The following is a 20,010-nucleotide window of genomic DNA, read 5'->3' as shown; positions in this document are numbered from 1 at the left end:
ACAGGAGATATCAATATTAGTTTACTAGTGTTTCTTTCTTTTTTTCTTTATCCTAGGTTTTGCAAATCTTTGGTTCACTCCTGGAGCGGCCAATTATAAACTCTCTCTTTTGCCCAAATTATGTTACGCTTCTTTGTATGTTTGAACAGGAAATTAACTACTGCAAGGAAATATTTTATAAGCAAAAGGAAAAAGTAAGTGGGATATGGTTATCTAAATATTTGGATATTTGAAGTGAAATTAACACAAAAAGAGAAAACAAAAAGTCTAAAACCATACACACTATACAAAGGAAAACAATACAAATACAAGCCCTACATTCCCAGTGATTCCACAAGTTACAGAGTTACAGTTCCATGGCTGAAAAGAGACATGTGTCCATCAAGTTCAGCCTTTATCACATTTGTTTTTGCTGTTGATCCAAATAAAGGCAAAAAAAAAAAAAAAAAAAAAAAACCCAAGCGCTTCCAATTTTGCAACAAACTAGGAAAAAAAATCATCCTTGACCCCAGAATGACAGCCAGGTTTCTCCTTGGATCAAAAAGCTATTACCCCACTAATTCAAAATTATATCCCTGTATATTATATTTTTGCAAGTACTTATCCAATTGCTGTTTGAACATCTATATAGACTCTGATGAAACCACCTCTGCAGGCAGATAATTCCATAGCTTTATTGTTCGTACTTTAAAAAACATTTCCTTTGCCTTAGATTAAATCTCTTTTCTTCCAGTCTAAATGTGTGACCTCGTATCCTATGTATAGTTCTGTTTATGAATAGATTGCCAGACATAGGTTTGAAATGGCCCCGGATATATTTGTATAATGTTATCATATCCCTTCTGAGGCACCTTTTTTTCCACACTAAAAGTGCAAAATCTGCATCCTGGGATTACAGTTTAAGAGACCTATTTGGAAGCATAATACATCATTATACTATATGTGCAATGCTATGTTATTATACATATATATATATATATATATATATATATATAAACACCACATTATACAGCAATTAAATGTATTAAAATATTACCTCATATGTTTGCAGTGCAATAAAGCTTGATAACGACCTTTGTGTAGGCCAAAACTTTGCAGTTTTTGTTGAGCTTGAAAAAGGCCTCTGTGTAGGCCAAAACGATGCACTTTTTGTTCCAATAAACCTGCCTTTCTGCAGTAATCCTGAGTGCCTGTACCTATTTTATTTTATCTGCAGTGCAATAAAGGACACACTGGACTTCATAAAAACATGCCTACAACTGCTGGGAACCTTAAATGGTCTCACGAATTGAGAGAAAGATTAGTAAAACACAGATCTTCCTTCAACATCCTTAATCACAGGTATCAAATGTAACTTTCAATGTACACCTATCTACATTCGCTGTTATGCATATGCAGTAGAGATGTCCCGAACAGTTCGCCGGGAACTGTTCGCCAGCGAACATAGCTTGTTCGCGGTCGCCGCGGCGGGCGAACATATGCGATGTTCGGTCCGCCCCCTATTCGTCATGGAGGTGGGATGGTCTGGGAGGGAGGGTCTGCTGCTGATTGGCTGGAATGTGTCTGCTGACTGTGAGGTACAGGGTCAAAGTTTACTCAGTGATGACGAATAGGGGGCGGACCGAACATCACATATGTTCGCCCGCCGCGGCGACTGCGAACAAGCTATGTTTGCCGGCGAACAGTTCCTGGCGAACTGTTCGGGACATCTCTAATATGCAGGTCTTAGTGGCAGCGAATGTCTGCATAGTATCTGGGTTTTCCGATATGAACTGTTACGTTCCGTGTTACATTCCTATATTAGAAACAGTTTATATAAGACGCTCTGTTTAAGAGTTTTATCGATCTGGCAATCTGGATACCAGACTCACAGGAGTAAGAATTCAAAGTGAATTTTAACTTAATAAAATTAAATAATAACTAAAATATATCAATAACTTAAATAATAGTGGTGTAAAACTGGAGACATAGCAGACTTAGAGAATGTTTTGAATTTGGCTATGTTTACATTGAATTTGAAATTCACTTTGAATTCTCACTTTTGTGAATAACCCTGCAAGTGTTCTGCTTTGAAATGTCCCAATCACCTGGATGTAGGTATAATCAAGCTTAAAACAAAATGCTTCCCTGCCTCTGCATAGTTATACATTCAGTTCAGTGCCGGATAGGCTGGGTTAATATAGAGCAGGGGTAGGGAACCTTCGGCACTCCAGATGTTGTGGACTACATCCCCCATAATGCTCTTACATCCATAATGCTGACATGGCATCATGGGAGGTGTAGTCCAAAACATCTGCAGTGCTGAAGGTTGCCAATGCCTGGTATGGAGTATCAGTATAGTTGAAATATATATATAGAAGACCTGACAGCCTAGCCAGAAAGGAAATTATACCATCGAATAAAAAATTGAAAAACGTTTATAACTTGTGTTAAACCTTTTTCCAGAAGATGCTTGGTTTTATTTTAATTTTTTTTTTTTTTTTATTCTTTATTTTTGTTGTGCTAAGAATTACAGACAAGCTTATATCGCCACGACAGCTGATACAAGCTGATGGAACAACACAAGATAAACAGTAACATGTCAAGAATTAGCAGCACAATTTTTAAGAGAGCATTAGCTTCAACATTAGCTTCAACCAGGTTGGTAGCCACCAGGTGTAGAGTAGACGATTTGAATACTATCAGGAATATATGTACAAAAAATAAGCATTAATCATGGTTCGATTAGTATTGCCTCTAGGGCTGAGTAGGTGTATGAGCGTTGCTATGACATAATTGCTATGTGCCCTATGCTATGCATGTATACTGTGAGATTATTAGGAGAGTTAAATGGCAAGATAGCAAGAAGCACTGTGTATGTTAATTGCTTGACCAAAATGCATACACCTCCATAACAGCACATAGGAGCATATCAACGAATGTAAATACATGACAAGGACTGCACGTTTTTCATTTTCTTAGTCAGGCTTAATACATCAATGAGTAGATATGGCAGTCACATCATTTCACTCGGACTATGTGACAAAGAAATATGCTTATATAAGATACTGAAATGCTAGCAATAGTGAGAAAGGGTGATGGTCTCTTAACTGGGCTAGCCCATTATCAGCAGGAGCTGACATGAGTAAAGCCCAGTGTGTGCCCGTAGCCAATACTGGCAAACACCGACAGTAGGTCTGACATAGCATTATATTCTCATGGGCATCAAATCTGGGCATATATAGGTATACTTAAGCAAGATGTGTTATTGCTACTGAGGGATCTAGGCATCATGTTGCTATTATAATAAATGTAAGTGAGTATTGCAAAAAACATAATAATCTCGGTTGTAAGCGTGGAGCACACATTTGACATGTTCTAATGCGCAGTGTCTATGGTTGGTAGCACTGAGCTCCGGCTTAGTGTCCTGTATCCAGATCAGCCGATCCTCATTAACGGCAGTATTTGTACCTGCTTAGGTAAGTCCAAGCCTCCTGCTACCTCAATACTTCGTTTGGGGCGGTATCTATTGGGACCACTTTCCTTGAGATCGGGCCAGATGGGATGTTTGCGAGGGATCAGCTCCACACCGAGAGTGCTGCCTCTCCGCTGAATGGTCGCGTCCGCGTTCTGTAGGCCTGTCCTGTTGGCTTGTCTCCAGGCTGTCATTGAAGGACCATGAATGCGTTTTCCTCGAGGTACCTGAGGTAGCTTGTGGAGGTCCCTGTTATGGGTTGTCGCCCGGTGGTAGGTAGACTGCAGGTATGGTCCCCGTTCCGGCTGGAGATTAGAGCATGGGAGGTGTTGGCTCCGGTCCAGTGGGCCACGTGGGCCTCTTCTCCTTCGGGAGCCGGTGTGTCGAGCTGGCCGGGGTTTTCTTTTCACACGTTTGGGGGCTTTTGAGGGGTTCCACTGCCTGCCAGTTTGACGTTTCGTGGGCCTGGTCGGCCATTCATGGTGGAGGTGGGCTGGGGGGGGACTGGTCCCATTTCCCCTGTCACTTGGTTGTGGACAGCTGTTGGGCTTAGTGTCCATCTGGGCTTTTGGCTCAGCAGGGGAATGGCGTGTCTTATCGACGCTGGGGGTCTCCCCATGTGGCTGTGGGGGAAGTGGCTTCTGTAGCTGTCGGGCTTCGATTCGGGCCCAGAAGGCTGTGCAGAATGCTTCAAAGGCAGCGTTGAGCCTGATTTCCCATGAGGACGTGTGAGGCATGTCTGATATAGATTCTCCAGGGCTTGCCTGGTATAGAGTTGGGTCTGCCACGGTCGTGGTTAAGCAGGCTTGTTCGTTCCGCGATGTGGGCTCTGCCCCTCCATGCCGCGATGATTCCTCAGCGGCGGCCATTTTGGGATCCTCGTCAACAGCGTTTCGAGTTTGCAGATGCTGTTTCGCTTTGCTGGTGCAGCTTGGCTAAGATTCCTTGGTGGGGTCCGGGATAACCCCCACCGGACCACGGGGGGGGGGGGGGGGGGGATACAGGTGCCGGCCGTGTTCAGGATTGGCCCCTCCAGGCCAGGGACGGGAGATCAGCCGCTTCCCCCACTCCACCCACGGAGTAGGCTGCAGTTTGCAACCGCCAGTCAGCGTGGGCACATTGTGGGATCATGCTTGCTTCCTTTCCAGGTATGCCCAGGGGTTGTCAGGCAGGGGTATAATGCCAGATATGTGCTGAAAACGTTTATTTTGGGGCAATAAACGGTTAGTTGCTCAGGAGCCGATGTGACCAGCTTCTGCTCGGCTGGACGGTCAGGCCCCGCCCCCTTCTTTTAAATTTATATTAACAATTTTATATTAGCAAATTACATAACCCAGTTCCCAAAGGAAAAGCCACGGTAACATTGCTAATGAAGAGGAGAAATAGAAACATTGTTTCATATCTCCTCTTTGTGTGATTTCTCTTTGCTGACTGCTAGGTGCAAAGGATAGAGCTTATAACAATGATTGACAGGAAGTTAAGATGGCGGCACCCAGTTTTAGGATCTAGAGGTGTGGATTGATATATTAAACAATTTTTATCAAACCTCACAAATAGATATTTGTTGAAAAAAGCTTTAATTTAACATAGTATTAGAAATTCTGGGGAATGACAGTTTCCCTTTAATAGTCTGTGGGAACATTCACAAATGTAGAAAAAAAACACTTCTTATAATATATATTTCTCCAATAGTTCTATACCATGTGAGTATAAGATTACATATTTTTATAATGTTTATGCAAGCATTGGCAAACCCCAAAGAATGTCCATTCCAGATACCTATAAATATTAGTAGTATAATTAAGATCATAATTTAAAATTAAGTTAAAATGCCTAATTGTATAATAGTGTTCTACCTTCTATCATTTTTAATTAATGGTAAAATATATTTATTGGGCACTTACTGTGAAATATAATTCTACTTTTATTTTACATTTTTTTTCAACTTGACTGACTTACATTTTTTAAGTAATCCTGTAAGTGTTGTCAATTAATAATGAGATCCGAACAAGAGCAAAATACCATATATTTATCCATAAAATATGGATGATGTTTTTTAGTGTTCCAGAAGCAGGTTCTACATTTGTCAAGGTCATCTGTGAATTTGTTCAAATCGGTTTATTAAAAGCATTTCCTGTCTGGAGGCCTGACATCGAACATACTATATTTAACAAAAAATGGCTTTGAATACTGTCTGTTTCCAATCTTTAATAATGTAAAGTTCAACAAATGTTCCTTGCAGGACGCTGCGGAACGACGAAGCTACCCTGATCTTTGAGAAATATGATACATTCTTGCAACTTTTAGATATACACGATGAGGAAATCTACAGTATATGGACTCAAGATCTCTGTGCATTGTGCGAGTCATATTTGAATCAACCAATTCTCAAGTGTGAAGATGATGGACTCTTGAAAACTAATTTTAACCCAAAAGTAAGCCAGAAACGCATGACGAGAATGCTAAACAAAGAAAAATGACTGCCTTTGAGCCTTTGTTTGACATACAGTATAATTGGTGTTGGGTTTTATGACACATAACCTGGAATAGGTACATGGCTACTTTGTGATTCTTAGTAAGAGAAAGAAAACTACATAAAAAATAAAACCATACTATATAGGTTATTATCTGAAGACTATCTGATTTGTATATAATCAAAGCTCCTATGTTTTTCTCATGGACCCTAGTTAACAACTTGAGAATAATGTAGACAGATTAATATAGCCATCATTGTAGAAAACGTTCTGAAACTTTGGCTTCTGTTTACATCTCATCCCTCTACATCTGTTTTATATACAAAGTAATGTGATGCTCACAAAATAATTGAATATCCCTGTATTAATGACTGAGGCTACTTTTGATATGGAAAAACAGGTGGCACTGTGTTGAAGGTCCAGAACAGATAGCAATATCTAAAGTTTGTCTGGAAAACTACTCTTTAAAGTTCCATCATATGTTGCAATTGAAAATATTCATTATCTTGTTTAATTTTATCCGTGAGTTCCAGAAATGATGAGACATGTCTTGTAGATGCATTAACAGTGGCAGATAGTAAGAAGAAGAAGGGCAATGATCAAGTATAATTTTAATAAGTGACTATTAGTTTTAATGAAGCAAAGTGGTGACAAAGCATTTTTTAAACAAACAAAAAAATACTTAGACATTAAACACTTAGCTGCAAACATAATCTATGTCATTGTACATAAATTGAAGCAAAGTTTTAAATTGTTTGACTCGGCTCTACTCGTGGTGTTTTCAGATAGTTTATTCATCTTGATTACCCTAATTTAAATACATAATAGTTTCTGACCTTTCTCTATTTTATATATTTCATGCTTAGCTGATGGCTGTTCTTTGCGAAGTGAAATATCTTGAGTTTATGCATGTGTCAAACATTCCCGATGTGGCAGAAGAGTTATATCTTCAGAGAAAGACACTGCACAAGGTATTGCGTTAGCAGCAATTTTTATAGTACTGCTCGTAGAAGGAAAAGTATGCTTGTATTTATTTATTTTATTTTTATTCCATAAGACAAATTCGCTTAAATGTGCTGGGAATTCAAAATTAGTTTCAAATTTTAGGCAAAAATTTACATGTAGGTGGGTTGGGTAATTTTTCCAATCGAGCTCTTTTATATTGAAATGGTAAATTAATTTCGTATTCACTTTGCATTTTCAACATTTACATTTTTGTGAATAACCCTGAAAACGCTGGGAATGAGACAAAATTAGGGGAATGAGTAGTGATGAGCAGGATGGATTTGGTCAGAAAGTGGGAGAAACGTAGAGAATATCTAAAAGGAGGTAGGTAGTGCACAGAACCAGAACAAGATAGGTAAGTGGGCTAAACACAAAATATCTGGGACTCTTCCAGAAGCCCAGTTCTAACACAAAGTATATAATTCCTAGGTGCACTAATTCTCCATTACTAACTAAATCTCGTTTTACACTTTTCACCAGCATATTGCCAACCTGGATCTCATAACAACATGGTATAACAGACTGCAAAACACAATCTTACAAGAGGAGCGAGACATTTTACAGAAGAAACTGACAGTGATTGATGAAAAGCTACAGCCCTCGTTAGGTCTTCTGACATGGCAGGCAGACGATTTGGAAATTTATATTGAAGAGACTAGAGAACTTTTGTATGATGTGGATAGCAGAGTCTTGAAGGCCAAACAAAATGTCAAGGAGATGGACAGTCTTATGAATGGACTGACTGAAAACTCATTCATGGTGAAAAGAAGTGGGAAACGTTCTTCACTTATGGGACTTGGAGATAAAGAGAGAATAGCCAAACAATGTATTTATGCAGAAGAAGTTGGGCAAAAGATACAGGAACTTCTCAAGGTATGTTCACCAAGTTAACATTTAAAGTATCTATTAATATTGTCTGTGGTATATCTGTTGCCTGGGTTGAAACACTACTGCAGGGCCAGTGCTTGAGTAACGAGGGAGCTAAATGGCCAGTGGGGAGACCAAATATATCCCTATCCCCATCGGGGGTGTAAACAAGATGCGCATTCCATCGGACCACCAGGGATCAGGATTCCCCACTCCATGGCCCAACAAGCACTCTACAGTCCCTATTCCCCATAACAAATAAACTACAGCCCCTAACGACTTGAATCCTCAATTTAAATGCACACACATACTACATAACAAACATCTCCATCCACACACACAACCCCACAACAGCCTGCCTCCCACACATGCAACCCTGAAAGCAACCTTCTCTCCACACCCACAGCAGAGAAGCTGCACCTACCCCACATACACAACCCAAAAAGCAGCCGCCCACAGACACATAACCCCACAAGCAGCAACTTAGAAAAAGGCAACACCACAAGTAGCCTACCTTCAGAAATACACACACACACACACCTTCCTTCTAAGCCCTGTCCAACTAATCATTCAACCACCCATCTAGTCATATTCACCATTCAAACTACTCGCACTAGGCATCCAATCGGATACCCCAAAGTTTTGCATATGTGGTCTTTGGGCAGCATGGAGTGTAAATCCAGCCCTAACTACCCAAATTTCTGCCCCCACACATATTCTGCTACCCACACTGCTGCACACATAAGCTGTACACAAACACACTCTGACACACAAACAAGAAAATAGTTTTATTTACTAAACTGGAAATTGTGAAGAACTGACAAAGTAGGTAAGCTGGAAATGTTTTCCATACTGAGTTTCGGACCTAAAAGTTCCAATTCTTTGTCAGTAATTCAGAATGCCATGTTTGGTTAATGAACTCCAATGAGTGTGGCTTATGACTCTTACACTGAAAGGTTTAACTCATTCGTAGTGTTTACATCCACCATTCATTATGTGCGTTCGCAGTCTTCCGATTAATCCTTTTTATACACTATGCTGGTGATTTTCTACTGTTTTAGAAGTGTTATGCAATAGCAACCTGGACCAATGAACAATATAGTCCAGTCTTACATACCGCAGACCCTAGGTTTTATAAAAATGTAAGGCAAAGCTATTTGGGTAAAGTGTTATCATGACACAGGGGGGTCTTTAAAGGAGCACTTAATTTAAGTTTATTTTAACTATTTATTAGATAGAGCCCCAAATAAAAAAATGCATGTATTTTTCTTTTCTGCGTGTTTTCTCTGGTGGTGGTATATGAAAAACAGCTTGCTGTCTGCAGCCTTTGCAAGCCTCACCTTTTTCCCCAACTCTAGCTTTCAGACTGTGCCAGGGAACACACCAATCGGAGGCTTTTCAATGCACAGAATCCTGGCGTATTTATGCTTCTCAATGCGCTGTAATACAAGTCATTAAGGAGTAGAGAAGGCAGGCGTTGTGCCAGTACAGTGCGCCAGCCCATTCCCTTATTTCTGTAAAGCCATCTACAGTGGAAGAAAACCTCCCTGGGTGTCTGAGTGGCAGCCAGGGAGGTGTTTCTGCCCCCCAGTTATAAAAGAACACATATGTATTAAAATCAATACTTTTATAAACTGTCACAAATATGACATACTACATACTATATTTAATTATCCTTTTTAAACTGGAATGACCTAACAGTAGTACGATAAGGAGTTACCAAAGTCCATGCTGATTTAGTGTCTTTTAGACACAATATTATAATTCCAACATTTAATATTTAGTCCTTAAAAGGGAAATATCACTTCTCTAGAAATTACACATTTGAATTAAATATTGAAAACCACATATAACCAGTGTTAACTTTCCGTGTGTGATGCTTCATTTTATTTAAAGTTTTAGTAAAGTGGCAGCAAATTATATCACAATCCACCTCAATCAAGGCACATATTCTAACTAAGAAGTAGAAATAGAAACATTGTTTAACATTTTTTCTTCTCTATATACTGTCCGTGTACTGACTGCCAGGTGCCACTGGCAGGGAGCTAAGATGGAGACGCCCAGTAGTAGGGTAAAAAAGTAAGAATGTCTACATTGAATTTAGTTTTTGACACCTCACAAGTACATATTTGTTGATTATAGTGAATACATAAACCAAATATAAAATATGCTGAGAGGTGACCGTTCGTCTTTTCAGCATAATCTTAAAATTACTTGAGGACTGTTTAGCTATGCTTTCTCTAAAATGGAAACGATTTAACCTGAAAAATATATTTTAGCATTTATTTTTTTTGCACTTCTTTAGATTTTTCCAGCAAATACAAAATCACCTTGATCCATATTTCCATTGTACAGTAAAGACTGTTAATATTATCATGTTAACATCAGACCTCCGTTTCAGAATCTACAGCAGGTCATAGAGTGATCTTGTTAGTTCATGAACTCAATAATTGCATTATTTTTGCAGCACAATCAGCAACTGTTCCAAGCAGAACCTCTTTCGGATAAATGGAAGGCCTACGCAGAGTACATAGACCGCATGATTTTAGATGGATTGTACAGAGCGGTGAAGTGTTCACTTCAGTACTTGATTGATAACACAGAGTCATCACTTAAAAATGCCCCTTTGTTTGAAGTAGAACTTGTCCTTAATGGAAGCGAAATTACTTTTATACCTTCTTTGGACCATAAAATTAGTGGCAATTTTTCAAATATTATAGAAAATTTGCTTAGAGACACGTATCGAATTGCGTCTTCCATTCCACGAGTCGCTGAACATCTTGGAAAAGCAACATACCAGGTTTGTAACTTAAATATTTTTTAGTTTCTTGAAAATGTGAATGTTTAAAAAACCACTACATACAGAGTGTATGAACACTGGGCACACTGCAGTTGCTTAGCAATTGTCAGGATATAACTTCATACCCCCAAGTGACCCTCATTAGGAGGGTCAGTCCCTTTTTTGGGCTCAAATCCTTCTGTCCCTCTTTTCTATCCTAACCTGTATAACAGAGCTCGACAGAGAGAATATTCTCCGTAATGTGTATACAAACTAAAAATGTGTTTATTAATCAGCCTGTGCATATAAGATACATTCTTCTCAATCTAAATTACATTTTAGTTGTATGAATTGTAATTAGTAAGTCAACTAAAACTTCTCAGAACAGTCCCGCCCCTAGCTACACCCCCAGTCACACACCTACAATTAAAGTGTCTCTCTTAATCCATTTGAAATGTTGGGAGGTGTGTAACTCTCATTATCTTTAACATGGGAGTAGAATGTTAAAAGCTGGTGAGCCACAAGAAGTGCATGTGTAGTTTGCAACTTCACAATATTACTTACGGAACCAAAGCATTGTCTGGGGGAATACAGTAACCAGTACCACACACATACTGCACCCCTCACATACACACTACTCCCCTCACACACATTCACTGCACCCTTCACACACACCCACTGCACCCCTCACACATACACACAGAACCCCCCAACACACACACACACAATACTTCCAAACACATATATATATGTGTATATATATATATATATATATATATATATATATATATATATATACTACATCACCCCTCACAAACACTGCACCCCTCACCACGTCCTGCACCCCTAAACACATTACATTCCAGACACCCACTAGATCCCTTACCCAACTCTGGATCATCTACACACATACACACACTAGAACCCTATATACTCTCTGAATCCACTATATACACACTCACTAGATCTCCTATACACATTCTGGGTCCTTCAAACACACACTTAACCCTATATATATATATATATATATATATATACACACACACACACTGACTACCTACACACACACACACACTGCACCACCTACACACACACACACACACACACACACACTGCACCACCTACACACACTAGATCCTTGTAAGCAAACACATACTTCATTCCCTAAGCAGACACTCTCTCTACAACCCCTACAAACACTACATCACCTATACACACACACGCACACACACACACACACTATAGCCCGTATGCACACACTTGCTACTTCCCCTATGCACACACTCTCTGCAGCCCCTAGCCACATATGCATTACATTACACCACAAACACAACACGACTAAATCCGACCTTATTACACAATACCACACCACAATCAGCTCATTCTATACACACGCAATCCCATAAGCAGGCTCTAAACACATGCACAATACTCTTTCCTGGCCCTTTTGTCTCCTGGTATGCCATTTATAGAGACACCAAAGTTGCAAAGAAACACGGTGCAAGCATGTTATTAAATTTGCTTGCACTGTGCAGAACAAATACAGGGCTTTTTTCTCATTCTAGAGCTCTTCAGCAGAGCTCTGCTCATGGTCTGCCCTGGAAGAGCATTGAACCAACATGCTCACTTTGAGAGGGGGTGTGTTTGTCATTGGTGATGACAAAACACACCCTTTCTGCCCTTCTTAGTGGGCCGCTGTGATAAAAAAAAAAATGCCTGAGACAAATTTTTTTCCCTGTCCAGCCATGCTTCAGTTCATTGAGGTTTGCTGGCACTTGTTTATGCAAAGGTCTCTTAAGGTCCTGCCACACCATTTCAATTAGGTTAAGGTCTGGACTTTGACTGGGCCATTGCAACACCTTGATTCTTTCTTTTTCAGCCATTCTGTTGTAGATTTGCTGGTGTGCTTGGGATCATTGTCCTGTAGCATGATCCAATTTCGGCTAAGCTTTAACTGTCGTACAGATGGCCTCACATTTGATTTTAGAATACTTTGGTATATAGAAGAGTTCATGGTTGACTCTATGACTGCAAGGTTCCCATTTCCTGTGGCTGCAAACAAAACCCAAATTACTCCTCCACCACCATGTTTGACATTTGGTATGAGGTGACTGTGCTGATATGCTGTGTTTGGTTTTGACCGAAAAGTCGCCCTGTACATTATGGCCAAACATCTCCATTTTGGTCTCGTCTGTCCAAAGGACATTGTTTCAGAAGTTTTGTGGCTTGTTTAGATGCAGCCTTGGAAACCTAAGCCATGCTGTCATGTTCGTTTTAGAGAGAAGAGTCTATCTCCTGACAGTCCTTCGAAACAAACCATACTTACTCAATATTTTTCTAATTGTTCTGTCATGAATTTTAACATTTAACATGCTAACTGATGTCTATGGAATCTGAGATGTAACTTTTTTTTTTTAAATTTCTCTGAGCATTGCACAGTCTGACCTTGAGGTAAATTTGCTGGCATGTCCATTCCTGGGAAGATTGGCAACTGTCTTGAATGTTTTCCACTTTTGAAATAATCTTTCTCACTGTAGAATGATGGACTTAAAATTGTTTGGAAATGGCATAATAACACTTCCCAGTTTGATGGGCAGCAACAATTGCTTCTCTAAGATCACTGCTGTTGTCCTTCTTCCTTGGCATTGTGTTAACACACACCTGAATGCTCCAGATCACCAAACTGTAACTTGCTGATGATCAATTAATCAAGGGCATTTGATTAGCAGCTCCTGTCCTCTACTCAGCTGCTTAGCCTCTTAATTCCTATGGAAGCAGTAAGGGTGTACTTAGTTTTTCACACATGGCTTCTCCATTTTGGATTTATTTTGTTTTATTCTGACATGGTGTGTAATATGTTGTTCGTCTGAGGTTGTATTGGCCTAATTTGAAGACCTGCTAAAGAAACAGATGATTCCTATTATATCCTGATATGTAAAACCATATAATTCAAAGAAGGTGTACTATCTTTTTCCAATGACTATACTGATTCAGTAGTTTACCATCCAATTAACAGTATTCCATGACTTTTTACCGCTAATCCTGTCCCGAAGAAAACACACAAAAAGCTATAACAATATTCAATGTAATATCTTCTGTCTCTTTCTTTTTCGATTAAGACATACATGTATTTCAATATCTATCCCAGATCATATCTATCAGAACTTCCCAAAGTCATTTACCATACTCTTTATCTGGTTTGAAGCAAAGTATTCTAGCAAATGATAATATATTAAAGATGGAATATTTCAGCTTGCAAAGTGTCCACCGTATTCCGAATTAGTTACGACTGAACACACTAGCAGTCTGGATACTGGATAGTAGATTTTCCTTTTTTGTGCAGAAGCATTTCTACATTTCTTTATTGGGGAAAGATAATCACTGCTTTCATATTCGGGTCATATTTATTTCTTGCATCCAGCAAGATGTTGATGAGATGGAGACGCTGAAAGAAATGCATCGGGAAATAATGAGCAGGGTGCACTCGACCATTCTTAATGTGAAAGAGTATCAGAGATACTTTAAAAAGTACAGCTATTTGTGGACGGATGATAAAACAGAATTCATGAAGCAATTCCTCTTATATGGTCGGTTTCTCAGCAGAGAAGAGATGGAATTATATGCAGATTATGAACTGCAAAAATGCTCACCACAGCTAGAGCACTTCAAGAAACAGGTAAGAGTGTGGCTGAAACAAATGACTCAATTTGAATTGTCATCCAATGGAAAATATTATGGCTTCTTGCATATATACACATGGTAACGATTGCTGCGAAGCTGAACATCATTTATATATTGTAACTGGAGAACCATCTTATACCAAAATGTATATAACCCCTGTTCTTTGTAATAATTGGAATTAAATGAAGAAGAACTTTGCAAAATATACTGACAGTTAATGGATGCTGTAAGATATATCTGTCGGCTGTACCTCTTTCAAAATGTCCTTTGACTTTGTAACTCAGGCTACATAGAACTCTGCAAAAAGAATAATATTTTGCAGTGCAAGCATTCATTTAATAGTTTAATTCATTAAAACACCCGCACCCTAATAATTAAATTATGAATTGATTATATAATTAATAATTCCATATGAAGTTTTTGAAAGCCATCAAATTTGATTTTAGACCTATTTTAAGTTAAAATGTAAATATGACCAGGCTTAGTCTCCAATGGTTTAAACTTCTAATAAAAACAATCTCAGGAGCATCTCAACAGTGGTCATATTTTCCATCAAATGTTCTATGGAAGATATCTTGTGACATAAATACTATTTCGTTTATTACCAATACGTCCATGTGTAAAATATGTAGAAACGTGATCTCACAACCTGAACTAACTGTGAATGACGTACATACATTCTCTATAAAATTTAGAAATTTTCTGCTTAAAAAGGAGATTTAAATATTCTTGAATTGTTCTCCGTTTAAAGATCAACTTTTATGAATCGTTGTTTAATGAAGTTGGAGGTTTTCAGAATGGGAAGACTTTCAATGGGTGGCTTCGGGTCAATGCAAAACCTTTCAAACTGTCTTTGATGAACGTCATCAAGAAGTGGAGCTGGATGTTTCAGAATCATTTGCTGAACCTTGTCACACACAGGTAATTACCAATTATGGATGTTCACCAAATACTAATTACTACCATTAATATACTACAAACCTTGGATATAAAAATATATATATATATAGTACAAATAGGTTGTTTATAAGACAGCATGGAAAACTTAGGTCAACTTATTTTTTTTTTTCATTAAAACAAATGCACAAAACAAATTGACGTGTTGAAAGTACATGATCATAAAATCATATTTTTTTTTTTGACAATCTTTATTTGGTTTTGTTTATATACACATAATACCAGAGTTTATTAGTATGGAATTTACAATGTATAAGATAAAGCCATTGTACAGTATAATGCTTTTTGGGTTCAGAAATATCATGGATAGAACAGTGAACAACAGTATGTCTCATAACATGGGGATACTGTACAACAGTGTTTCATCATATCGGATTCTCTGGGTGAATTGCTTACCAGTCACAACCCACAAAGTTTGTTATTGAGTGTTTTTGGCAAATTAGAGATGATAGGGTATTCCCATCTATGGAACACACTTTATTAAGAGAGAAGGAGGGAGGAAAATGAAGGGGGGAAAACAGATGAGATATGGAGGGGAAAAAATAAAATAAATAAATGTTCCCACTTCTCCTCAGAGAACGTCCAGGTCATGTGCTCTAAACAGCAGGAACACACCTCCAGCCAGCTCCAACAGAATGCTCCAAGATTCTTATCGTGCATTCATGTGCATGTAGGCGGTTTTACCAACAGCGCATGCATTTACATATGAACTATGTGGGGTTCAGTGAAGACTGCTTTTATGTCAAAACAGGAATCTTTTTTTTAATTTATTTTTTCCTCTTTATTTCTTTTTTTTTTTTTTTATTCTTTATTTTTTCGTGCAAGAGTTAATATTACAAGCTTTCATACTTTGCCACAACAGCAGTAGCATGTACCAGATTAAAACAAGATTTTACAATTGTGGCACAGGATACAGTTGCACATTTTTTTTTTTTAAGATAGTCTAGAAGGATTAAACGTTAGGGAAAGGTAGGAGTAGATAAACATGCTAAGACATCGCTTTATAGATTTGAGTCGAGAACAAATGGTTCAGTGCTTAGTGTGTAAAGACATAGTAAAAAGGAAACAGAACAAGTCTGATGTACTACCAATAGTTAATACATAAGATAGGAGCAGTGGGTAAACTAATGGCATGCTTAATAAACTTGGGTCTTGTAAAATTTCGTTCTGTGACGTGATACAGGTGAAAAGGCTAGACAAACGTTTAGACCCGCTTACAGTTGTAATCAACATTAGCTAGTGTAGGCTGCTTAGAAAAATTTAACAACATAGTTACATAGTTACATAGTTAGATAGCTGAAAAGAGACTTGCGTCCATCAAGTTCAGCCTTCCTCACACCTGTTTTTTGCTGTTGATCCAAAAGAAAAGAAAAAAAAAAAAAAAAAAAAAAAAACATATTTTCCCCACAATTTAGGCAGATTTAAACCTATTTGATGTGGTAAAGGCTTGGGAAGGGGAGCAGAGAGGCAGCCATTTTAAATGGTGCAGACACATCTTAAGGGCCTATTGGGCGAATGGGTATGAGAAACAATAATAATAATGCTAATCGGCGTCATAACCATTTGTATAGGAGGACAACCTAGTTGGACAGTAAGGCATATGGTATTCAAGTAGTATGCGAGCAAATTTGCTGAGTAATAAACATAACATAGTAGACATATCATTACATGGACTTCGGTCGTCTGTCTCAGAGGGTTTAGGCTCAAGAATTTAGCAGGACATAGTCCACTGTGATCACGTAGCTGTGATGGCGAGGCGGCTGTCCATGTCGCTATGCGGTAGTGACCGTGCAGGAGAGTCATCCCGTGCCTGCAGCCGATATTGGTGAGGCCCATGTCGAAATGTCCCAAGTGTCGGAGCGGCCATTATAGGGCGCGGGTCTCCTCCAGCCCCAGGCCCACTTTGAGGGTGGCATCGTCTGACCACTGGCTCGATGGCTCTATGAGGTCGAGGCATTACCGTTATGGGTGCAGTCGGTGCCAGTTCTTTTTCGCCGCCAGCGGCGGGCGTTCCTCCTGCAGGGTGGTCGATGCTGTGGAGGTAAATCCCTCCTGGCACTCGGCCTGGGTGGGCTGCTTGCTGGCTCGGTTATTCTGTGGGTGATTGCTGTGCCCGGAGTGGGACGTCCCGTCCCCGCGTTCCCCGCTTCAAACTTGTGGCGTAGCTTAGGTTGCGATGTTGCTTTACTCCGCTTGCCTTGAGGTCTGTTCAGCCTGTTCGCTGCTGGCTGGAGTGACTGGCCTGCTGGTGATGTTAGAAGCCTTCGCTCCCGTTTGCGCCCATACCCTGCAATGGCTTCGTCTATGTGCAGGTGAGTGCTGCCGAGATCCACAGTTTCAGTTAGGCAGGTTGATCTGTAAGGATTTCTCACCGCCGCCATCTTGGTTGTACCATGCGGTGAGCTATCCCCCTGTTGCGGTGGGTGTGTGGCAGGGTAGCAATTTCCAGCCCCTCGTGTCATGGCATGATAAGGGTCTCTGCTTGTGTGTGTGCAGACCGGGATGACCCCCCCGGTCCAGAGGGGGGGGGGGAGCGCCGGACCCCGGCCGGAGACCCGGGAGAGCGGCCGTCTCGTCCCGGCTCAAGCTCCTCGCGCCTCGGGGCCTTAGTCGGGTTACTGCTTGTCGCTTGAGGGGTATCCCCTTGTACCTCGGGATCTGAGGATCAAGGTGGGTGCTGTTGCGGGTAGTTAGGTAGGTAGTGCCCCCGGTTTGCCACGTTTTTCGGCTCCAAAGCGGGAGCTCAGACAGAGGCGTCTGATCCCGCCGGCGGTCCGGCCCGCCCCCCAAAATCATATTTTTTTAATAAAACGGTTTAATATAAGACTGGGGTGACCTATAGTGCTCTATTATAGACTTACCTTCATTAATAACCCTGTGTGTACACTATACATGGGTTTTGTTTCGAAGCCTGATAAAATAAATACAATTGTCTGTCCACTGTGCTCCTGATCTGGCCTCTACTCTGAGGAGGAACAAATGTATCCAGTTGTAATTCAGTCAGCCTCTCCCATGCTCCAAAGGACTGTATATAATGTCAACCCCACCATCCATGCTGCCAGGGACAGTGTAAATATCTTTCCTAATGAATTGAGTGCTGATAGTGGTTCCGATGGGGGTTCTGAAATGAGCCTCAGGAGACGAATGCATTCTTTTTCAGAAGCAGATTCCTTTGCTATTACATGGTACTCTGTCTATCTTTACTATTAACATTTATTTACAAAAGAGGAACTAATTTATTTTTCATCAACATTTGTGAAAACCTATATTAGGTTTCTAAGTTTCTGATCTGCGGCCATGTCAAGACCACTTGGGTATTCCTGACACTATAGTGTTCCTTTAAATGTAACAACTTAGGTCAAGTGAAATTTAAAAGTTGAGATTTGATTTGAATTCTCTTTGCAATCCAGGAGGATTCTATTGTGGAAAAACGTTGGGAAGATAAGACGCTCTGCAAATAGGGAATTTGAAGCGTGGCCAAACCCAAGGCTTGCTGAACAGGTCTTCTAGTCACTCCTGTATAATACATCATTTTTAGCTTGTGGATATTGGAATATATTCCTGTACGAACTCTTAATTAACTGCAAAAATAAAACAACTATGCTTTACTAAAATATTATTTTCATTTTCTAACCAAAGTGTAAATTTTGTTTCAGTGTTAATGAGCTTGATGAATTTATTCATCACAACGAGAAAGGTTTAGCCACAAAAGTGAAAGGTGAAAATTACTCTGTACTGGCAAAAGTAATGGGACATCTAATGGCAATACGTGATCGACAATCCACAGATGAGTTCTTTAGACATCTGAATGCCACAGCTGAATTACTTCGAAGTTACGGACAGCAGCTACCCGATCAGATCTATTTACGGCTTGAAGTGAGTGCAGGTCCAAGCTGTCCCTTCACACTGCAATGAATAAGAAAGAACAGAAATGCATAAACACATGTCTTTGGAGCATCAGATAGCTCAGTTTTCAGTAGAGTTTGCCAATTAATCTTTCCTAGGAGGCAGCTCCTTAGATTTAAGACCTGTACATCATTAGCAGTCTTAAGTATGTAAAATAGATTAATTCCACTCTTAGCTACACCTCATTAGCAGTGTAAGTATGTAAAATAGGACGTTAGGAACACTCTGTACTCCTGAGATTTTTTTTCATATAAAACCTTTACACTTGCACCTAACGCTCTTTAGTATACGTGAGAACAGTTAAATAAATAATGGAATAACCTCTGTGAATTCTGGGTATACGTTACGTTACAAGTATAGAATTACAATAATATTTTGAATTAGACTGGTATAATGATCTTGAAGCAAGCCTACTTTGATATGGTTATTAATGGTTTAAAGTTATAAGGAATTCGTAGACGTAAAGAAATCTTTCTTTCTTATCTTGGATTTAAAAAAATGTTTACACCTTTAAGAATTCCGCTTAAACACCGTCATTGCAATAATGAGAGATTGCGTCTTTGGATAATGTCAAGCAAAAAAAAAATCTAAATCTTTTCAGGCAACATGATACAGACAATTCTTAGTAATGACAATCAGCTGTTATGAAGGCAAAAATGGTAACTCAAAACTATTCCATATCAACACTAGATTTTCCGATTTGGATCATTCGATAGGCTAGGAATATTGATATTTACATCGTCACACTTTATGAATCCAAGGACAAATTTATAGGTAGTATGCTTGAGAACAGGGAATAATAACTACTTATATCCACTCTAGGCTAGCCATTTAGTTAATGTATTCCTAAATATCAGCTATTGTTCACTGGTAGTGATCGGAATGAG

The 20,010-nt window shown here is 39.4% G+C and overlaps 1 protein-coding gene across 1 annotated transcript in view; it reads left to right on the top strand.

Annotated features, from left to right (window-relative positions):
• LOC134571235 (dynein axonemal heavy chain 11-like) overlaps window positions 1–20,010 on the top strand; it is a 260,314-nt gene that overhangs the window by 26,956 nt on the left and 213,348 nt on the right. The window contains exons 9-17 of the mRNA XM_063429407.1: window positions 57–194; window positions 1,217–1,341; window positions 5,697–5,889; window positions 6,795–6,899; window positions 7,414–7,806; window positions 10,268–10,600; window positions 14,001–14,255; window positions 15,012–15,181; window positions 18,874–19,093. Of these exons, the coding sequence (XP_063285477.1) occupies window positions 57–194; window positions 1,217–1,341; window positions 5,697–5,889; window positions 6,795–6,899; window positions 7,414–7,806; window positions 10,268–10,600; window positions 14,001–14,255; window positions 15,012–15,181; window positions 18,874–19,093 (1,932 nt within the window). The remainder of the gene's footprint in view (window positions 1–56; window positions 195–1,216; window positions 1,342–5,696; window positions 5,890–6,794; window positions 6,900–7,413; window positions 7,807–10,267; window positions 10,601–14,000; window positions 14,256–15,011; window positions 15,182–18,873; window positions 19,094–20,010) is intronic.

This window comes from Pelobates fuscus, chromosome 8 (assembly GCF_036172605.1).
Source record: "Pelobates fuscus isolate aPelFus1 chromosome 8, aPelFus1.pri, whole genome shotgun sequence".
Taxonomy (NCBI): domain Eukaryota; kingdom Metazoa; phylum Chordata; class Amphibia; order Anura; family Pelobatidae; genus Pelobates; species Pelobates fuscus.
This window is presented reverse-complemented; position numbering and strand designations above follow the sequence as displayed.